This window comes from Botrytis byssoidea (assembly GCF_014898295.1).
Source record: "Botrytis byssoidea strain MUCL 94 chromosome Unknown BBYS_003, whole genome shotgun sequence".
NCBI lineage: Eukaryota > Fungi > Ascomycota > Leotiomycetes > Helotiales > Sclerotiniaceae > Botrytis > Botrytis byssoidea.
This window is the reverse complement of record NW_024065844.1, coordinates 1,638,027-1,660,021: the sequence shown is the minus strand read 5'-3', so window position 1 is coordinate 1,660,021 and position 21,995 is coordinate 1,638,027. Positions and strand designations below refer to the sequence as shown.

The following is a 21,995-nucleotide window of genomic DNA, read 5'->3' as shown; positions in this document are numbered from 1 at the left end:
TCAGCACGTGATCAGAGCATCTGATATCTTGCTTTCGTTCATGGTCTTGTATCGCCCCAGCCCTACAACGCTGCATCGGTATCCCCTCCAAACAGTCTCAAACTTTAATCCAAGTGACAAGCGTAAGTCTTCAGATCTACTAAGTGCCTCGGTATATGATCCTCACATATAGCTTTGCCATCAAAACAAGATTTTTCTCGTATGACCCCTCATACAAGATCTACCACATCCAATACCCGAAGTTATCTCCACCGGAGACAAACTTCTTCTCAATTTGCAATTTCAAATCAGATAATCATTACTATCGATTGAATGATGGATATATATATCGATAAAAAAAGTATATAATTTGTTACATTTCATATATTATCTCCAATTGGATAGAACACGATTTATCATCAAATCAAGTATTGAAATATCGGTACATGCCTAGGCATTTTTAATGTATAATTTATCTCAAGTAATTTGATGTCTCAATTCTTCCTTTCAACCGAAGCTTATCAACCACACACACGTAAATACAACTCACAAACGTTTCTGCATATTGCATCAACTTAGCTCGTTGTATAGATCTCCGACTGTTTTTGCCAACTCAAATAGCATAACGGGCAGCACAATAGAGTTTGTTAGGGTGAGCCGGAATAAGATCTGTATGGCCGGCCAATTACGAAGATTAGTGGTCTCGTAAATATAGGTACTCATCATTATATCTCCGTCTTTATATGTACCTCTTCCTGTATGCTTTCTTTGAAATCACTACATGGTGGTTTTAGAGTTCACCACAATCTCGATCCAATTCATATGATAAAGTTTATTATACTCGAAGTCGTGGCTGACGTTTCATTTGGCCACTTTGATCCACAGGCTCTTAGTTACAGTCGAATGAAGAACGTTTCAAGTCATGATTTCGTTTCTTCATTTGTATCGGAACCAGTTTCAATCTCCACTATGTCCATATTTCCCACCACAAATTTCCTTAGTATTTTCATGCCTTCATGGACCCGTTTGTGGTCTAATAACGCCGATGCGCCGTAAACTATTCTCATTAAAATACGTAGGGTCCTTGCAATCCTATTTCCCCCAGTCCAGATATTTTCACCAAAGGTGCTAGTTCGGGATATCTAGCAGCAAATCTTTCGTCCAAGCTCCAGTTTGACAGAGTTTTGATGTGATTCTCAAACTCTTCTGTAATAAATATATCGTCACCTTCGAACCTAAATGCTTCCAGATCCGGACGTGGCCAATTCGCATTGATGCAAAGTATATATGCATTCTGAAAATCTTCGTTGGCATAAATATCTTGCTTTTCAATTACCCTATCTTTCAGTTTGCCCCAGAATATGGAATCTGCCCACAAAGGATGAGCTGTGATGAGCTGGGATGTTCGAGGTGAAGTCCAATCGGTCAAATTTCCATACGTCGACGATGAGGGATAGATTTGCCATTGGCAAATGTGATACATTAGATAGAGGCAGCCTGCACGTTCGGCGAGACCTTTGACGGCAAGGTTTGTAAGAAGATTCGAAATGACTGTAGAGACCACGTGGGTCTGATTTGGGTCATCAGGGTAGATAAGCGCCTTCATACTAGGTTGAGAAGGTCCAATAATTTGAGCTTCGGGTGCTCCCTGTCTCGCGAGTTCTTTTTGTCCATTTATGATATTCATTAAATATGTGTCAACTCCACACGTCGGGGTCGATGTGTTGAGTATGGGTAGAGCCCAAGGCTGAAGTGACTGAAATGGCGGCAAGGAGGGCGGTATTGTTTGTCTGACTGGAGATGTAAGACTTTGTGGTACCAGAGACCGCGGCTGCGGGGTAGCTAGGCGAGAATCTTGAATGATATCTGATGGAATAGATCTCGGAGCCCAGTTGCCTACTATAAACTGTCATTATTTTAAACATTCAAAAGAGACTGAGCTTTTATCAAAGAAACTGGACTGCGGTACCATCATTGAAATTTACAGCAGAAATTGGATCAAAATATGAAAATCGATTAGTCTCATCCAAAGCACTGGTGGAAGCTGGCCCGGATATTGGTGCTGCCATATCCATAGGCCCGAATGACATGCTGAATGAGTGCCTGTTAGTACCAGATGGGTTTCTCAGAGGTAGTGGTTGGTACCACCCTGCTCCGGAGCTAATAGACCTAGTTGAGGCCATTGCTGGACGGACATCTCGTGCTGACGAGCCAGGCATAATTGCAGTTTGTCCAAGATTCAACATAGAAGATCGATCCGGACCTTATTTGGCTTTTGGTTAGCCTTAGGAAATAATGGCTCATTGAAGAAGTTGAGAAGTTTAAAGCATGTCAAAATCACATACATTCAGGCGATATTTGAACAAACAACTATCTCTCAATGTCCTTGACATATGCTTCAGTGTCTGGAATTGCTTGATGGCGCCAACTTTGACATCCGAGGAATTTACAGACACCTTGGCCCTTCCCTCCCAGAATTTCATGAATACGCGTAGACGCTCAATTTCAAAATTCGACTGCAAATCTGAGAAAATATCATGTGCATACGTACTCGAACTATCATCGTCCCTCAACTGTGCCAGACTTTCAGTCAATTGTCTTACTTCTCGCTCTAATTCCTCATTGCGCTTCCGCACCTCTTCGAGCTCTCCACCAGATTCACGACCGCAGGTAAGCTCTTCAATACGGGCCTCCAATCTCTCAATATGCTCCTACATTTCTTGTCAACAAACCAATTCAATGAATTTTGGATGTGAGACTTGGTCAAGTATCTCGACCTGAGGTTGAAATGGACCATGAAGTAGTTTGCCGCACCTTGGTTCTCAATCTAATGTTCCGCTGCGCTTCACGATCATTGGCCCTCTTCCTTGCTAGCCTGATACAAATTAATTAACAAAATTCAATGAAAGAATAAAGATAGTATGCTGGATCCTGCTCGGAAGCATCACATCAAGAAAGTATCATGAAATTCTGTACGTACTGGGCAGGGCTTAAAGTCGATACACTGCGAGTTCCAGCACGGGATACTATGAAAGTTAGATGGAATCTTGAATTGAACGGATGGCTAAGACATCGGTTCTTATAAATCTGCCTGACTCGTTCGTACCTCGTTTCTTTTCACCGGCTTTCTTGCCGGTTGCATTCATCGAATCTGAATGGTTCATTCCATCTACATCGGACCCTAATGGTTCGTTGGAGCCATGGATTGGTTGGGACATGATTGGAGACTTTGTAAATGGTTGCAAGAGTGTATTATAACACAAATCAGATGTTCCCCTGGATTTTCTCGTGACCCATGGATCGTATCGTTTGGGGTACGTGCGTTGCTTTAGAATCAAATTCTGGCAACGTGAAAGCTGGCTGCAGATGTATTTTTCCACGTGTGAGATTTCGATTGGAATGGTAAAAAACGAGATAGAAAAAATTCCCAAGAAGCTCAACTTTCGCGGAATATAGATGGTTGTATATTTGGCTTGCAGTAGTTTGGAGATCTGAAAATCACCTACTTGGAAACGTCGTTCGAGCTTGCTTGTGAAGTTACTTTAAACTTTTCGGCACAGCAGAAGATAATAAGACTTGAGGGGGCAGGCTGCGAGATACGGAAGTTGCATCGATTCCAAACAAGATGAATCAGTATATGAAATGATGCATATAAGGATGAATTGCGAGATAGAAGATTAAAGAAAGTTGGGGCGGTCCGTCGTTGCTCTACTGTAAGTACCCAAGTAGTGAGCTAGTGCCAAGACGCACGAATTTTGGCTCCAAACTACTTTGACCAGTAGTGCAAGTACTTATGGCGTGGCGCAGACGGATTGTGAGCTTGTGAGGAAGCTTGAGGGGTTTTGAAGAAATTCGAACGAGATCGAATTCGAAAATTAAAGTATAATTAACTCAGCCTTGGAAGAAGGTACTAGATACCTAGCATATCATTCAGAGCCCGAAAGCGAGGCTATCTGCATTAGAGTATTTCCATTTGTAGATTCCTCCTCGGAATCTAGCTGGACGACGAAGGTAGGTTTGAATGGTGGGTGGAAGGTGGTATGTACGGTGGTAGAGTTTTACCAATGAAACTCCGAGAATAACATCTCGTATGAGCGAGGTTAATGAACTCAATCGAACTTGACTTGGATGTATGGGAAAAAAAGGTTCGATTATAGATTTTTAGAACTAATAATTCGTAGTTTAGAGGGTTCATGCCGTTCCTTCTGTGCATTGTATGTACACACGCACTATGTACTTCATCCGTATATATTCTCCTTAATTGATTAGCTCGACATTCCATACATAAATCACATCGGCTTATAACTTTAACGGGACTCAAGCCCTCAAATTGGATTAGATATTCCAATGCTAATAATGCAGTAGTCCCGAGGTCCCCTAGTGTGTTGGAATAAACCAGTAAATTTTCTAGCGGTGACTATGACAGTGTAGTTAAATCAAATTGTTGAAGAATTTACAAATACATAGATTTCAATACCTAGTAGTCTCGTGAACTAGATATCGATCTTATACCTAGGTAGTATTCAGTATCTCCGCTCACATGTATTATAAGCTGTACTCGAGTATCCGTTCCTGTAGTCAGCAGATAGATGGTAACGATGCTAATATCCAAGTGCTGATGAGCCGCAGTCATGGCAACTACAACAGCCAACTCTTGAGGCTTTCTGAGCACTCTCTGAGGATCCAGATTTCAAAAGTCCTTCAAATTCAACGAATTTCACAAATGGATCAAAATTTATTAACTGAAATCAAAGATCGGCATTCCCGAATCCGTGCATTATCACACGTGGGCGTTGGGGCCAATTCGATCTTCCGCGGCGTTACTGGGATACTCCCGGAAAATTGATAGCAACATCTTATCGCCCTCACTAAAACCTACAATCAAAGTGATAGAAGGAAGACGTGAATTGAGGAGGAAGTCTTTGCGTGAGATTAGCTACTTAAGTGGAGCATGAGATCTTCCCTCGTACTACCTCTTCTAGATAAATATAATTCCTATACCCACATAAAAACAACCCGTCTTCCGTGATATGCAGTGTAAAGAGTCAAAAAGAGTTAGATCATGGATATCGTTAGTCCCTATGGTGTTTGTGACATGGATCTGAATAGATTCTCTTGGTACCTAGCTAAGTAAATCCAAAAGGACACATCGAAATAAGGTCAATAATAGGCATGACATTCAAGGTGTGGTGGCTCATGCAATTTCAGGATTCTCTTCCTTCACTGCCTCGACTAATTCTTCCATACCTCCAACTTCGGTTGGACCATCCATACCATCAGGAGGTAAAGCCCAGGCTGGGAGAGGACTCACGTAACTCCAAGAGCCTCCAGCATCTTCATAACGAAGACTGTGAAGCCATAGAGATAACTCCTGTTCACCAGGGTCGGTATATAATGGAGTCTGGCATACCTCACATAGCTCTCCGGACATCTTCTCGGCTTTCTTCTTATTGTATTCGTCTACCATTTCATCATGGTAGGCTACAGCATCAGCAACTTCTGACTTGCCCATCCTCGAAAGACGAGTAATAATGTCTTCATCTGTATCCTGAGTTGCGTCCGAGTCATTTGCTCCAAGCCTTGTTCCCCATACACGTTGATTGCAATATATAGGATCGTTGCCAATAGGATGACCTAGAAACTGTAGATGAACCCTAAGCTGATGCGTACGACCAGTGACTGGAAGGCATCTAACGATCGAGTAGCCTTCCTTTGTTATTGATGGTCTCGACTGATTTAGTTCTGTCTGTTCGGAGTTGTCTTCAGTTTGTTCTGGAGGATAATATGCCAGGCGCTTGAAAACCGTGCGGGCAGCTTTACCATTTGCCCTCACACGATTCAACCCCAGTTTTGGTGATATCTGCAGAATTGGCATATCACACACTACCTCTCCGTCTGGAAACTTTCCTTTCACTCGTGCTATATATTCTTTCCTGACAGTGCGTCCTGATATTTGTAAACTTAATGCTTCTGCGGCCTTGGCATGTTTTCCAATGAACATGATACCACTGGTTAGCCTATCCAATCTGTTACACGGTAGTGGGTTCCAGCCATGGCCACGCTCAGCCCTCATAATCTCAACTACGGAATTGTAATTATATCGACCAGCTGGGTGAACGGGGACGCCGGAAGGTTTGTTGATAACAATGATATCTTCATCTTCATGTACGACCGATATTGGCAGAGCAGTAACAGGAGGTTCATGTCGATGTAAGGTATGTGATATAACGTCTCCATTCTTGATGATTTGTGAAGTTGACTCGACGGGTTTTCCATTCACAGCGATGGCTCCGCGCTCCATAGCATCTTTCTACGCCTGTCAGTAAGACTTCTTATTATTCTGAATCATGCCTAACGTACGTAGTATTCTAATGGCCTGTCTCGAAATTCACTTGAAAATATATCCAATATTTCTCTTCCTCTCCATCTTTGTTTGCAGTATGTATTGTAGGTGAAATGGTACGGCGCGACTCTGCGTAACCCATTATCTAAATAATATGGTCGCGGCCATGGATCGGAAGGTGTAATCACAACTGCGGGGGGTTCTACAAATGGTTTCTTCTCTTCCACAGGAGGATATCCAACTGAGGTTTCGACGAGTGCCAGGGTAGGATTCATTCTTCCAGCCCTACGGGCCAAAAGCGCAATGATTCGAGGTGAAGGAGCCACTTGATCGGATTCAAATTAATGTGAGAGATAATGCAAATAACTGGTAACGATTTGTCGAAATTATGATGTGCAAGTCCAGATCAATTTAGAAAATTATGTTCTGCCCAAGGCGGTGTGTAGCGTTGATCATCAATCTAATGATTGCGGTACCTGGCTCGCCTGGGTAGGTAGGTATACGTACCTAGTACTTCCTCAAGACCTCCTGTTCCTGTTGACATACATAGTGCCCCGGGACTTGAAACTTTCAAATCAAAGTTGAGAACATCCATTCCGGCGCATGATATGAACTTTCATTGAGAAATCCTTTGCTATTTAATGCCCATTATTCCCAATAACATCATAGTTTTGTTTGTCTTGGAGTCGTCTAGGTTACCCGTGGACTGGAGCATTCAGACATACCTCGGCTGAAAACAACCCTCTTAAACGCGTTCTCCTTTTCAAACGTCGTCCATTCCAAATCTCTCACCTTTTATATGTTCTCTTTAATATCTTGTATCTTGAGAAAATAAGAACTAAGTACTATTAAATATGTCACACAGAGAGCTTAAGAGGAGAAGGCGAGAGGATTATGGCTACGCTCTGGAATATAGAACACGCTGGTATAGTTTCTTCACGTCTTCGCGTCTCAACACAGATCGCAATGAGCTAACACAATAGCTGGAGGTCTGATAATGATATGTATGACCATATGAATAATAGCATTTATAACTTTCTGTAAGTCCCATCGAGAACATTGGGTAGACTCTATGGCTAAGACTAGAGAAAGGTACGATTCAATCGTAAACTCATATCTTATCGAACATTGTGGTCTGCATCCACCCACCTCATCTCAGTACGGCCTGGTTGTGCACTCCCATGGTGATTTCTTTGGCTCAATCGCATTTCCAGCTGTCGCTGATCTAGCTTTACGTGTCAACAAGCTTGGGAATAGCAGTGTTACCTACGAAATTGGGTTATTCGAGAGGGGAGTTGAAGAAGTCAAGTCAGTGGGAGAAATTATTCACGTGTTTGTTGATAGAGAGACTGGCCGACCAGCAACGCGAGGTATGAACGACACAATCAAACAAGGACTCAGGAAGATCCTCCAACCACAAGCAAAACTTTAATAATCCCAACAAATGCTCTGATCTTACGTCAACCCACGCATCCAATCAACCTCGTAGGCCAGGCTACCAAGATGTGCCAAGATAAACCGTTCTACAGATCACAACGCAGAATTCTCGATACAAGAAAAGAAGCATTTCACTACTAGCTATTCACTACACTCCCGTCGCCAATGCTAAGTGTCCCGATGTATTGGGAATACTAAGACGGAAATTTCGCTATTTGCATAAACTCCGAACCAATGAATGTAGAAGTTTTCGGTTCCAAGGTTAGCATCATCAGTTCGGGGAAACCTCGCATGTATTATAATATACATATGCATATACTAGTCCGTATTGTCTCGGGATAGATACACGCGTTACTAGTTCAATTTATCATCATGATATGTTGGCCGAGAGGCTGACATATCTCAATTTATCAAAATTATTGAGAGTTTCTTGGAGCGGGACATAACGGTGGACTCACTCACCGCACTTCCCACTTTTCCACTCTTGGCAATGAGGGGGAGTTATTCAAGAGAAGATCAAAGATCAAGAATCATGGAAAAGAGAGTTCAAGTCGGTCATAGAGAATCCGGTTAAATTGCGGAGTTCTCGGCTAACTTCCCCAGTAAGATCAACAACCCCCGCATTCTCGTCGGCACTGCTATCCCCTGTTACTGATCGCTCCTTTGCCCTTCCTCTCCCGCAGAGTTCGCCCGTCAAATAGCATGTGAGGTACCTAATATGACAGGCACTGATAAGCAAGCGATACTACCAAAGCAGGCATAATGACTGGAGTTGCAGATTTTAGATGTTGATGATCATGATACCTTCTGACCTGTCATGCATAATTCACTTCTTTGCCCAATGAAAATATGCTAATGATTAAAAGGCGTTCTCTCTATCTAGATGGCATTTCATCAAGCTTTTCTCAATTCTGGATGTTTTTGTCTGTGATATCAAACTTTAACTTGGCTTCCCTTCTTTTGGACGTTCACCACGAGATATCGACTCTGTGGTACAATTAATACCTCACACCAGCATTAGTGTAAGTAACATAACCACAGACCGGATATCTGAAAAAGTTTTCGAGCTAGCTACATCAGAAATACAGCAATAAAGCGACTTAAGTAACGAGAGTATGGCGCCAACTGTCAAGGCACAGTCGGATTATGTAGAAGATGTCGATAAGGATGATTCGACAACATCAGCTGCGGTAATCGATCCCGGTCTTCGAGTTCTCGAACCGCCAGAATGGATCGCAGCCTTGTCTCCTGAAGAACGCCTCAGTATTGAAGCCAAACTCAAAAGGAAAATCGATCTGAGATTGTTACCTATGGTCATTCTGATGTATATCATGAATTATCTGGATAGGGTGCGTTAACTACTCTAATAATCACATATGTTAGATGCTTACTAAATCATGGTAGAACAATATTGCAGCAGCACGATTAGCAGGAATGGAGGAAGATTTGAATTTAGTGGGAGATCAATATCAGGTATGCAGTAATGTATTCATGGGTGCTAAAAGCTAATATCCATAGACTTGTGTCAGTATCCTATTCGTAGGATACCTCCTCATGCAAATTCCCTCCAATCTATTCTTGAACAAGATAGGTAAACCAGCATTATATCTTCCCGGAGCAATGATGATCTGGGGTGTGATATCAGGTGCAACCGCTGGTACCCAAAATTTCGCGGGTCTTCTTGTGTGTAGATTCTTCCTCGGTTTCATAGAGGCTGCTTATTTTGTAAGTCCTACCGCGTGTGGCGATTCGATATATTACAAGTCCTAACACTACATAGCCCGGCTGTCTCTACTACCTCTCATGTTGGTATACCCGCAAGGAATTAGGTTTGCGCACTGCACTCCTCTATTCCGGATCACTTATTAGCGGCGCCTTCTCGGGTCTCATCGCTGCAGGTATCACGGGTGGGATGGATGGAGTCCATGGTCTCCTAGCCTGGAGATGGCTTTTCATTATCGAAGGTGCAATCACTGTTGTCATTGCCGCTACGGCCTATTTCATCCTACCCAATTTTCCTCGCACCACAGCTTGGTTGACAGACCGGGAACGAGAGTTGGCTGCTTGGCGTTTGGAAGAGGATGTCGGCATGGACGATTGGGTGGACAGCCATCAGCAAACTTTCAGGCACGGCTTGAAACTCGCATTTACAGATATCAAAACTTATATTCTGGTGATCATCTTGTTTGGTATTGTTTCCGCTGCATCCGTTACCAATTTCTTCCCGTAAGATTTCCCCCGTCCAACATCAACCGAGAAAATAAGAGTCTAACACACCACAGAACCGTTGTCGCAACCTTAAAATATGGCCGCATTCAATCTCTCCTCCTCACCGCTCCCCCTTACGTTCTCGCCCTCTTCACCTCCATGTTCAACGCGTGGCACGCCGATAAAACCGGCGAGCGCTTCCTCCACGTGGTCATCCCGCTCTGTTTCGCATTCATCGCCTTCATCCTCGCCGCCGCAACCACCAGTATCGCGTCTCGCTACCTCGCCATGATGATGATGGTTCCCGGCTGCTACACCGGTTTCGTCGTCGCCCTCGCGTGGATCTCCAACACGCTACCGCGTCCCCCGGCTAAGAGAGCAGTGGCCTTAGCCTTCATCAATGCGGTGAGTAATGCGAGTAGTATCTATTCAAGCTACATGTATCCCAGTAGTGCGGGCCCCCGCTACGTCGTCGCGATGAGTGTGAATTGCGGAATGATTTTCATGGCCATGTGTGCCGCGTTGGTGTTACGCACGATGCTGGTCCGCTTGAATAAGAAACTGGATAGGGGAGAGGTGGTCGATGGAGCCGTGAATGAGGGTACCGTGGAGGCGGGCCAGAGGGGCTTCAGATATAAGGTATGAGGAATGAGATTCCAGGATAGAAATGAATTTATAGAATAGGATCCGGCGAAAGGCAACCTCAACATCAACCTTCAAACTCGAACACCGAGGAAGGAATTAGAGACTGCGATCACGTATCTAGACAGATAGATATATCTTAATGCATTCAAATAGATGGGATAGACAAATAGACATCAATTCTCCAACCAAAACTCGTTCTCTTCCCTTCCTTCTTTCCTTCCTTCTCTTAGAAACAAGTATATCTCTCATCTCGGTGCTAATCCTCAACTACCTACTATAATCAAAATTAAAACTCTCTCTTGCTTGATTCACCTTACTTCACCTCACCTCACCTCACCTCATCTCACCTCATCTCGTCTTCTCTTTCTCTTTCTCTTCAAGTATCAAATAATATTCATTCTTGTTCTCATCTTCATCTTCTTTCGCATCCTCATCACCAATCTATCTATTTACCATCTATCATCTATCATCTATCCAACCCATCTCACAATTCATTACAAATTACAAATTCTCTCACTTCAAGACAATAAATAACTAAATAAACAAATAAATAGTCCTCACCCCATCCTAAAACCCCTCCTCCCCCAAAAACTCATTCATAACCCTATACGCCTCCCCGGCCACAAAATGCACATTAACCGCATGTCCACAGCCGCTCAACACACGAGCCCTAAACTTGCTACTCCTGGGAAACGCTCCTCCCACCATCTCCAGCTTATTTCCACCCCCCGCCATACAATCCCCGCCACAGAAAATCGCATCTTCATTTCCCGTCAGCACCAGCACCGGGCCCTCAAACTCCGGCGCGGAAGCCGGTTGCGCCGCCAACGTGAGGAGTTCTCCCGTCGTAAAGGGCTCCTTGTGTTTTTCGGTGTATTCTGCGATTTCCGGATCGTAGAAGGGAGGGGTGAGGAAATTGAATTGGTTCGCGCCGAGATTGGCCCAGGTGAGGTAGCCGTCGGCGAGATTCTGGGCGTAGATGTTTCCTGTATCTTTGTTTGAGCCGGCGATGTAGAAACATCCTATTTTGCTAAACGTGCTTCCCAGTTGAGAGATTGCGGAGCCGAAGAGAGAGACGATGGAAGGAGCGCCAAATTTATAAGGTTGGTTCACGGATGCGGATTGGATATTGAATCCTGCAACTGTCTGGGGTAGGGCAGAACCGTCAAAGGAGAATCCTTGAAGAATGAGTCCATCTGTGATATTTGGGTATGCTGAAACGAGTTCATAAGATAAGATGGAACCAAAAGAATGACCGACATGGACGATCTTATTTGGCTCTGAGATCTCGACGTCTGGCAAGTTGCCTGCACGTAGTAATTTTGTCACTTCTACAATTGCCGAAAGCTCGGCAGGAGCTTGTATGACTGATGTTGGGTCAGCTTTTGAGGATTCACCTATTCCAAGGCGATCGATAGCTAAAGTGCTATAGCCATATTGGTCAACAGCAACATCCACGTATGAGTAGTTGTAGTTGTTGAATGGCAAATCCCAGTACCTATATCCGTGATCAGTAGCTATATCTAAAAGTGTAGCATTGTACTCACGATCTATCGAACCCAATTCCATGAGTAAGGAATTGCCACGAATCAGAGTTACTGCTCGACTCGCTTGGTACACAAACAGTCGCAGCAATATTGTATTGGCCAGTTACAGTAGTGAATCCTGATAACGTAGATGCACTGTAATTCTGCCCAGCTCTTAGGAAATCTTGTGCGAATTTTGTTACGGCAATAGAATCAGAAAGAGGTGGAATGTTGAAATTGCCATTTCGAGCATTGATAGAAATTGGAATAGAGATATCAGTGCAAGACTTAGCTTCAATGAAGCCCAAGCTGGCTGCGACGACAGCAACAGAGACTTTAAGCATGATTATAATTAAAAATTAACACAGTGAATAAATGGTGATTAAGGGAAAAGAAGAAGAAGTCGAAAACCGTTAGAGGCCGTCGGTAGTAATATAGGCACCGCACATCAAATGTGTTGTACTAATTGCGATCTGCGGGCCGAGAAATTGAATACAAGTAGTACCACTATGATGTTCACCACTCGGTACGACTAACCAGTTTGCAGGCAAATGATCACCAGACTTTTACAGCTAACTGCCTTCACTAGAGAGACCGTTGGGCGTTGGTGTGTCCTTGATGCTAGGAAATCATTGGAATATCGTCATGAATGATTTGGAATATAGTATAATCCTAGCTGAGATAGCATGTCACACGAGATGATAATCTGCAGCTCCGAAAAAAGATCAATAACTTTACAAAAGAGTTCCCTTTGCTCCCACTGAAAAAAGGGGTTTAGATATATTTATGCCTCTCCTCACTTATTCTTGTGTTGATCTTCAGTAGTTGACACCATCAAAACAATTAGAGTATAAAATGTTGTGCAGGGACCTTCGCCCCATATTTCTTGGCTTTTATCATAACGACAAACAAGATTTTTTCGACTTCCCCGTAAGTAAACTATTTGGTAAGATTGAATGTTCTCAAAACTAAGCAAACAAAATTTATTTTTATCGACACAGAGGTCCCCTTTAAAGATTCACGAGTTCCGTATCGAAACGTATCAGAGTTAGCGAAAACGTGATGTTACATGATGTCCGTTGATTAGAGCAAGTATTTGGACCTCATATCTGGAATCATCGAACCGAATCGATAAATCAAGAGCTCATCCTCCGCACCTGTAGCAACAAAGCAACACAACGGGATCCTGCCAATTAAGCGTTGACCCCCAAGTCCCCTCAAGATTCTACGTATCATCACCACGAAGTTTGTGATCAACCTTCTACACCCCACCCCCTGAGATGACGAGATCCACATGCTTTATGATTCCTTTCGTATTGACATGAATGCATTGATCAGACAGTGGAACGCTTTGTTGCTTGCTTTTCTTTATAGCGAGAGATCCATCGAGATATTTGGAGACCGATAAGTCCAGATGCTACGATGAAGACAATGGCGAAAACAACAATAACACCAGGCTCACGAGCTGCCCAGTTCTGTCTCTTGACAAATTTTTGTGTAGCTTCGCGGGTCTGGATAGTTGCCATTTTGATTGGTTACTGTAAATGAACACATCAGTCAAGAGCTCAGGATCCAATGATTGAAAGTTCCACTCAAATCCTCACTTTGAAGAGATGTTTCAAGTGAGATATCAACATTGCCAGTTTGATACTCAGATGAACGTTCAATATCCAGGTTTATTGAATATAACGACGTAGACCTTATGCGGTGAACGTCTTGCCGCAAGTGCTCCCATGGGATGGAAGGAGAAAGGTATTACTCACTAGCTCGATGCTTTGGAATTGAACTGAGCGGAGTACTGTATAAGGATCAGTAGAGTCATTCAAGCTTGAAGGATGCCTGCGAGAGTACCACTCACTCACGTTGAAGAATGGTCCCGTAGATATTATGATGATCAATTTTCGAAAGTAAAGAGTGGTTGTTTGGTCAATTGATCTGTTTTAAGTGGTCAATTCATGGTATATCTGTGAAGGTAAATAGTTCCCAGAGAGAGATTCTCCCGAGACCAGTGTTTTGTGTATGCAGATAGACAAATGCATGGTGAAAATGCAGAGATTATGGCAGCTCCATTGTGGAACTTCACATTGAATATCTAGATGATTCGCGAAAACATAGTTGACGGATCTATCTCTCACACGGGGAAAAGGTGGGGGGAGGAATGTGGAAATCGAGGTATCTGGACAAGAATATAAGACATACCTGACAGATATTAGAAAGCCCTGGAGTATACGTAATATTAATCTGTTGAACGATGAAGATTGACGGGATGTCTTTTCTTGAAGACAAGAGAGGACTGAGATCAGGAAGGACTTTTCGTGGTTTGTGTAATTATCGGAAGAATAATGAATTGAATTGGACCGGATAGATGAGGAAGTTGCAAACGACTTCAATTCTCCTTCTGCAGTCACCCAAGTCGCTGCTTTCAGCGCAGAAACACCAGGAACACCAGGAACACCAAAATTTCAAAGATTGAATGATACTATAGATTATAATTGATATACATGTTACGTTGTAACTTCCAAAGACTCAACTGATACTCAACTTTGATGTATACCATGGACACCATCATCATCATCTGTAGGAAGCTTTGTATATACCCACCTAGTAGTAGGCATCGCTTTTTGTGTATAGGTATCTTAGATCTTCATATCATGCGTCTACTGTATGAACTACCAGCTCTAACTTTCTATGCAACTCCTCGAACTTTCAAACATGTCGATTCGCCATCAAAAGATATCTGGTAGATACCAAAGATCACGTTATACAAATCACGAGATATAAGTCATGTGATGTTACAATCATGTGATATCACATTCCCTCGGCACTTGAGTCCCTAGGGTTCATATTCCTTGTGATCATCACACACCACACGGGATATTTTTGGATCTGTTATCTTGCCTTGTCATCAATCTCGATCTTATCATCAAACCCACCCTTCTTCCAATCGATGGAGAATTTCATTCTCCCCTGATCTGGTTCTTTTAGTATCTTTGCAAATTCAATCAAAATGTAGCAATGGTGTGGTGGAGTGGTGGAGTGGTGGAATGAAATGAATGAATGCATTTTCATCTACATACCTACTACCTATTCTCTTGGCGATTTCGAAACTTCTCGACTCCATAAATCGTGTTCCAACATATCGAATGAAGTCTGAACGACGAGATGCTCAAACATTTGGCTTGTGAAGCTGTGAGAGAAGAGAGGAACTCTGCTTCGGAATTATGGGGATGATGGTTTGGTGATTACGAGAAGATAAGGGATTTATTTCTTGTTGCGACACCTTTGACTTTTTGAAGAGAGAAAAGAAGATGCAAAAGTGGATTCACGAAATCTTTTCGAGGCAAGTTTAAGCACAATGTTGATGTTGATGCCAATGCCAATGCCAATGCCAATGCCAATGTTCATGCTAATGCTAATGCTAATGCTAATGCTGTACTGTATGAAATTTCACGATGATTCAAAAATTCATAATCATAATCGTGGTTAAAGTTTCTATATTTATATCGACTCCAGTCTCACGCCAACGGCAAAGTCCAAATTCACGCGTTAACCGACATCCACCTCCCTCAACCTTGAGCTGACAGGCAGTGACAGCAATATGTGATTCCCAAACGGTAAGGTGCCTCGATAATACCTATCTCGAGGTCCTAGTACCTGCCACACAAGTGCCATGACTCTACTCTGTGTGTACATCGTTATCAGAATTCGGAAACATTTATCCACATTGTATTACCAGAAGGTTTTATACCATCGGCACGTGTCAAAGCACATAGATTCTTGTCGTCTGAAGGAAAGAAAAAGCATCAACAAATCCAAGAGGCGGGAAAGGGACGTCGCGTATGTCTCAAGGATGATGGATCTCAAACTCAAGAGTCCGAAATATCGTATGGCCAAGAAATTATTACTAGGTAAATAGCCCGTATACAAAATTTATGAACTATTTTCCTTGTATTTGAAAGCGATTCGGAATTTGGATGAATACAGTTATCTATCAAGATTCAAGATAGATACCAAGTAGGTAGGTATGTAGGTAAAAAGATCGATCTAATCTCCATCAATCTCCATCACAATCTCACTTGGACATGATTTGATACCAGCACAGTAACCCCATTCTACATCTGCATGTAGACTTTCGCTCTATCATCAATGATCAATCATAATCATAATCATACAATCATACCTCGGAAATGCTACAAACCCCGGACTACGAAAGCACAACATTTTATCCTACTATCGGAATTACTAGGGATGCTAACATCACCACTTTTTTCTCCTTTGTAATCAATCATCATGGACTCTATGAGGCTATGACTTTATAAGAAATCGCATCGAGTATAGTGTGACTGTACGTGAGTCGATTTTAACAAATCACAATGCAGACATCGGTGTCATGTTTAAATTACTGGAGAATCCTGAGCATCGGCACAATAGAAATAGTGGACAAAGGAATTTTCAAACGAGAGACTAGAGACCAAAGAAATCCTTAGGACTGGCTCAGACTGGGTATATCACGGAATTTCGAGGGTCCGAATGCAGTGACATCTTACCAGGGTCAGAATTGCGTGCTGGGACGACGTAGAAGAGAAATTGCGTTAGCTAGGGAGGGAATAGTGAGGGAGGTAGGTAGTCTTTTCCATACTGTATCGACCCAGGTAAAGTCTCTCGACGATATCAAAGGTCTCTATCGTAAAGTGATCTATACTACCCAGGAGATTAGGTACCTGGCTATCTAGCCATCGACTACCGGTATCCGATTATACTCTCGATAAATAAGGAAACTAATCAATCGGCTCAAATCGGACGAAATCCTTTATCGTGAAAGCTAACTATACGATATACTATTAGACATTACCATTTACCGGTAATCGATGATACTAATGAGATCAATACAAATAACTTGGGACTTGGATCTACCCTCAGAACAACAATGCCGACAACACCTAGATGAACTACTTGGTCGTATACATGCCATCCAACTATTACTCACATAGGTACTACTAACCAACTACTACTCACTACTACGACCTACTACTACCATGTATGATGTACGCAGTACCTACTTTAGAAAGTCTAATTGTCGGCTTTTCTTTTAGCTCCCTCACTTCCCTGCCATCCGTAGTCCATTCATCTTCTGTTCTTCTTCTCTAGCTTCCATACCTAGCTAGAGCTCGTCTAGACAGGAACGGCAAGATCCTTCTCATATTTAAAAACTAATCTCAAGCCCCTCGATCATCGACTGAGATCGAAGAAATCGTATTCTTATCCATCGACTTTATCAAATACAGACAGACAGACTATATACGGTACCAACTAGCCTACCTAGTACCTAGCATACCGATATCAAGACCAGACAATTTTAAGCCACGGCCCACCTCTAAAGTGCACCACTGCTCAGTGTCCAGTCTTCAGTGCTCTCTCTCATATCCTCACCTAAGCGGTCCCCCCTTGCAATTTGTTTATCAATAAAGGTATTCCACCCCCCTCCCCTCTTCTCCCCTTCACGGTCGTCCCACCAATCGGTTCTATCCACAACATCTGTTCCACAAACCTTATTCGTCTCTTATTATATTCAAATCCCCCCCATGGCACCCTTCTACAATACTTTCAGAATGATCCGTAAACGTCGATTCACTTTCCGTTCTATTTGAAGCACCGAAACTTCCCATTACGTGGAGCTATCGTCTGAGATATCCTAGTCATAACTCTTACCCACGCTGTAGCCCGTTAGACTCTTTCACGTCCACGATATCATCTTAGAACATAACCAAGGCCATCCGACGAATTTAGAAAGGTAAAAAAAAAGTTATTGAAGTCTCTATCCTTACTTGTTCTGGCTAACATTTTTAATTAAGACATCTCATATCGGATAATAGCTTTAATTGTTTTTTCAAAGCCATATAACCTTTATTCAAAGCAGCGGACCTGTCCATCGTCTATATACCATCAATCGGCTCTGGAAGCTTAATACCGTATCATATCATCACGCACCATTTATTTAAATTTACACTTTTTGCTACCACATACCAACAATGGCTTACGATCATCCCGTTCAAAATAGCGAAGTGTACCTTCTCAATTCTGCACCTCACACTTGCCTTCCGGCTTCCGCTCCACCGTCGCCACCAACCCCAAGTACACCATGCGACGAACTTCCTCCTCCACTGGACGACCTGATGTCATTGACCCCCCTAGAAATAGAAGAGGGATGTCCACCCTTTAGTCAACGCTTATCAGGAGCAGTGCATGTTCTTAGTACAGAAGCAACATCACTATCATCATTAACTATGCTGTATGACACCGATCCAGTTGCAAGAGATGGATTCAATCATGCTGTGGATGCGATCAAAAGATCCATTGGCGAGAGAGGAAAGCTCGTCATCTGCGGTGTAGGAAAGAGTGGCTACATTGCTCAGAAACTCGTCGCGACAATGCGTAGTGTCGCTATCCAAGCCGTTTTTATCCACGCCACCGAAGCGGTACACGGAGATCTTGGAGCCATCACCAAATATGATACTATTCTCCTCGTGTCTTTCTCGGGCAAAACCCCCGAATTACTCGAGTTACTTCCTCATCTCGATTCATCTCTTCCCATGATCATCCTGACCGGTCACACCCATCGATCCAATTGCGAAATCATCAGACGTCGACCAAAAACTATCTTACTGCCCGCACCCACTTTTGAACCAGAAACAGTATCATTTGGCTGTGCAGCCCCAACCACATCTACCACGATGGCAATTGCCGTAGGCGATGCTCTCGCTCTAGTCATTGCCCGAGAAATCCACGGAAACATCTCCACCGTCTTTTCTAAATACCATCCTGGTGGTGCCATTGGCGCGGCCTTCAAACCACCCCAAAAAGTATCCGATATCGCCATCTGTCTCGCCGACATGCCCGATCTGGGCAGTGGACCAAACACCGGAGCAGATCTTCTCATCAAAGCGTATGGCTCCGAATCCGGATGGGCGAGATGTGGCACCGATATCGTCGTTCCACCTCGCTCCATCAAACAGCTTGGAAAAGCCGATATGGATTCACAAGCTTCTTCCATCAAGGGCTTGATGATCCCAAGTACTAGATGGATTACCATTTCAGCTGAAACGGAAGTCGCTGCTGCGAAGGAGATGTACGTAAAGTCTGGCTCGGAAAAGAGCAGCACAAACTCTGAGAATACTATCCTGGCGGTCATGGACGATCTCGAACTTATAGGAGTTTTGCAAATCGGAGACCTGGCATAAATTGGTTTATCGTTTTACAATCCAATTCTGGCGTTTTCATAAGGATGGGTGGAGGCATGGATGGAGGTTCTACCGATTTTCTTTTTTTTTTGGAAGGGGTTTTTGGAGAGCGAAGAAATCCCATACATGCTTTTTTGGACTAGCGATAACACATCCTATCCAAATTTGTATAGCGCTTCTCAAGTGGTTTATTTGTTTGTTTGCTTGGAGTTACTATAGATTTTTTTCTCCCCCTTTCTTTGGGTTTTCAATTCTCATCGCGATAGTGATGAGGATGAGGAGTGGGTGGCTTGATTGATTGATTGATTGATTGATTGGCGGGTTTCACGTGTTTACGGATTAGCAATGGATGGAGTGATGGAGGCATGCACGAATTATGAATAGGATGCTAGGTAGCAAGAAAGGAAGGATGGAAGGAAGAAAGATAGAAGGAATTGTTGTATAAATGGGTCTGGGGATTCCAAATCACTCACTTATCTTTGTGTGGAATGGGAGGGAGGGAAGGAAGGACGGTAATTGGATAGTTACCTACCTACCTATCTATCTATCTTACTACAGCGGACAATGTTATACCTATCACCTCTCTGAAGTATTTAAGTTTCTGTTGTCTCTTTCTTGATTGAGTGATTGATTGATTGATAATTCTTGGTTTGATTATTCCTTGATTTAATTACTTGATATATTATTTATTTATCTGTTTCTGTCTATTCTTATCTATTCTCATCTATTCTCATCTACTCTCATCTACTCTCATCTACAGATACACACATATATATACTACTAATATACTATTCCACCCTCCCCCCCAAATCAAAGCATCCCCCAAGACGAACTTCCAGTTTCAGTCCAACTTCAACTTCAACATCAACCCATCCCACCACACAATTCATTAAACTCCACAACCACTCAACTCAACAACATTACGCACCTGTTACCTTCCCTCTTCTCTATACACAGAATACTTCAATACCTACCTAGATTATACGATGATATACCCATCTCAATATTCCACACAGATAGATACGCGTGAGTAATCAAAATCAAAATCAATAACTACCTACCTAGACATATAAAACAAGTTTTCTATACTCGAGTAGAGTTCTGCTCATAGATCTTATTTTTGTTCTACTATCAGAATATTATTCTTCTATTTTTTATAGTGAGATAGGAGGTATGTGTTTTTTTTTTTTTCTTGTTTTTTCTTATTTTCTCTTATTTTGTTTTCTAAAATTTTATTTAACGAATTCTGAGTTTCAAGCTTGGGAAAGGGGGGTGGTTTAGTGTTTGAATTTTGAATTTTGGAGATTGTATGGTATGGTATGGTATCGAATATTGATTTTTTGGAACTGGTTTCGTGGTGCGTGTATGGAGTATGTCACTCTGTCTGCATTGCATAGCATAGCATAGTGGAGAGATGTTCTACGGTTCACATTCAAAGTTTAAAACATACGTATTGTATTATTGTACCATCTATCTATCAAGCCTTCCTACATAGATCGTCACACATAACTGATATACCAATTCAATAATCACAGTATCCGGCGCGATCTCCCAACCTCGTATTGAGTATTCGCCGCCAATATGACAAACGACAACATGTATCCTAGTCCTAGTCCTAGTCCTAGTCCCGCCTCACATTTCATCTGATAGAGTCGATGTAATCATGTATATTGATACAAATGTCGCCTATACATACCTACAAAGAGATAGCACAGAACTAAATCAACTCAAAAACAATGAAGAATTCACAAAGTATCAAACCACAGCCCCATGCTTCCACATCCCTAGCGAAAGAGATCCATTTCAGGCTCAATAAATGTTGGTTCGAGAAGGATACGGAAGACGTAGCACCCACGTATTGTAGGTCCTGTATGTCTAATTGTATTCTATCTAAAGAGCTAGCTAAGTGGGAAAGTAGTAGGCCTTATATAGGCACTACTGAAAGAGCTAGTCTCTTTCGCATTCGCTTAATCCCTTTGATACAGTAGCCATTGTATTGAAGTCATTCCTTTGAAGTGAATACCCTTGTTCACACAATAAAGCTGCGAACTCAAAGCCCAGATACAGTACTAGGCCACTCATACTTGACAGACCCCACTTTTACACTAAAACACATATATTTTACTTCAATACATTAATAGAAAATATAGGATTTATTATAAATTCTTTTTGAAACATAAAAGATTTTTATTATTAGAATGTATAAATAAAACTTTTATATTTCAAAAGAATTTTTTGATTGAATAATATAGAATTGAAGAAAATGTATAGATTTTTTTGGGATTTTACTAGTAAAATAGATCTAAAATACAATTGACTAATTTTCAAGCTTTACATTTCAAAACAAAAAATTGATAAAAATAAATTCTAAATTTTAGTTTATTCTTTAAATTCTAAATAAAAATTCAATAAAGTTTATAGACTATTTTATTATTATTTGAATCAATTATTAATTATTCAAATAGGTGTGTTTTAGTGTAAAAGTGGGGTCCGTCAAGTATGAGTGGTCGATGACTGTAAAAGCGATGAAACAGCAATCAGCGGAACGCCATTGCCAACATATACACATGCATGCGGTCCAATACCAACCTTCAACCGGCTAATACCACATAAGCACAC

General features: G+C 42.2%; 6 protein-coding genes across 6 annotated transcripts; 3 read left to right on the top strand and 3 right to left on the bottom strand.

The window, feature by feature from the left end:
- Positions 1–1,045: 1,045 nt before the first annotated feature.
- Positions 1,046–3,197, bottom strand: EAE97_001933 (uncharacterized protein; the record flags this gene model as incomplete). Its single annotated transcript, XM_038872444.1, has 6 exons — positions 1,046–1,878; positions 1,949–2,242; positions 2,531–2,690; positions 2,794–2,854; positions 2,960–3,005; positions 3,086–3,197. 6 exons carry the CDS (start codon positions 3,195–3,197, stop codon positions 1,046–1,048), a joined length of 1,506 nt encoding a protein of 501 aa, XP_038737002.1.
- Positions 3,198–4,814: 1,617 nt separating this feature from the next.
- Positions 4,815–6,901, bottom strand: EAE97_001932 (uncharacterized protein). The gene is made up of 2 exons (XM_038872443.1): positions 6,340–6,901; positions 4,815–6,289 (listed from the first exon to the last, which is right to left on the bottom strand). The coding sequence occupies exons 1-2, from the start codon at positions 6,595–6,597 to the stop codon at positions 5,174–5,176; spliced, it is 1,374 nt and encodes a 457-aa protein (XP_038737001.1). The 5' UTR covers positions 6,598–6,901; the 3' UTR covers positions 4,815–5,173.
- A 275-nt stretch (positions 6,902–7,176) lies between these two features.
- Positions 7,177–7,754, top strand: EAE97_001931 (uncharacterized protein; the record flags this gene model as incomplete). The annotated part of the gene is made up of 3 exons (XM_038872442.1): positions 7,177–7,247; positions 7,312–7,362; positions 7,415–7,754. The coding sequence occupies 3 exons, from the start codon at positions 7,177–7,179 to the stop codon at positions 7,752–7,754; spliced, it is 462 nt and encodes a 153-aa protein (XP_038737000.1).
- Positions 7,755–8,874: 1,120 nt separating this feature from the next.
- Positions 8,875–10,612, top strand: EAE97_001930 (uncharacterized protein; the record flags this gene model as incomplete). The annotated part of the gene is made up of 5 exons (XM_038872441.1): positions 8,875–9,108; positions 9,164–9,232; positions 9,278–9,484; positions 9,540–9,985; positions 10,042–10,612. The coding sequence occupies 5 exons, from the start codon at positions 8,875–8,877 to the stop codon at positions 10,610–10,612; spliced, it is 1,527 nt and encodes a 508-aa protein (XP_038736999.1).
- A 567-nt stretch (positions 10,613–11,179) lies between these two features.
- On the bottom strand, positions 11,180–12,482 carry EAE97_001929 (uncharacterized protein; the record flags this gene model as incomplete). Its single annotated transcript, XM_038872440.1, has 2 exons — positions 11,180–12,110; positions 12,160–12,482. The coding sequence occupies 2 exons, from the start codon at positions 12,480–12,482 to the stop codon at positions 11,180–11,182; spliced, it is 1,254 nt and encodes a 417-aa protein (XP_038736998.1).
- Positions 12,483–18,167: 5,685 nt separating this feature from the next.
- Positions 18,168–19,376, top strand: EAE97_001928 (uncharacterized protein; the record flags this gene model as incomplete). Its single annotated transcript, XM_038872439.1, has 1 exon — positions 18,168–19,376. The coding sequence occupies one exon, from the start codon at positions 18,168–18,170 to the stop codon at positions 19,374–19,376; it is 1,209 nt and encodes a 402-aa protein (XP_038736997.1).
- Positions 19,377–21,995: the final 2,619 nt, after the last annotated feature.

Excerpts from the sequence above, each read along its gene's own strand:
- EAE97_001932 (XM_038872443.1), bottom strand. The coding sequence starts at position 6,597 with ATGAATCCTACCCTGGCACTCGTCGAAACCTCAGTTGGATATCCTCCT. Across the intron at positions 6,290-6,339 it reads ACAGGCCATTAGAATACTAC|AAAGATGCTATGGAGCGCGG; the intron begins GTACGTTAGGCA and ends TGACAGGCGTAG.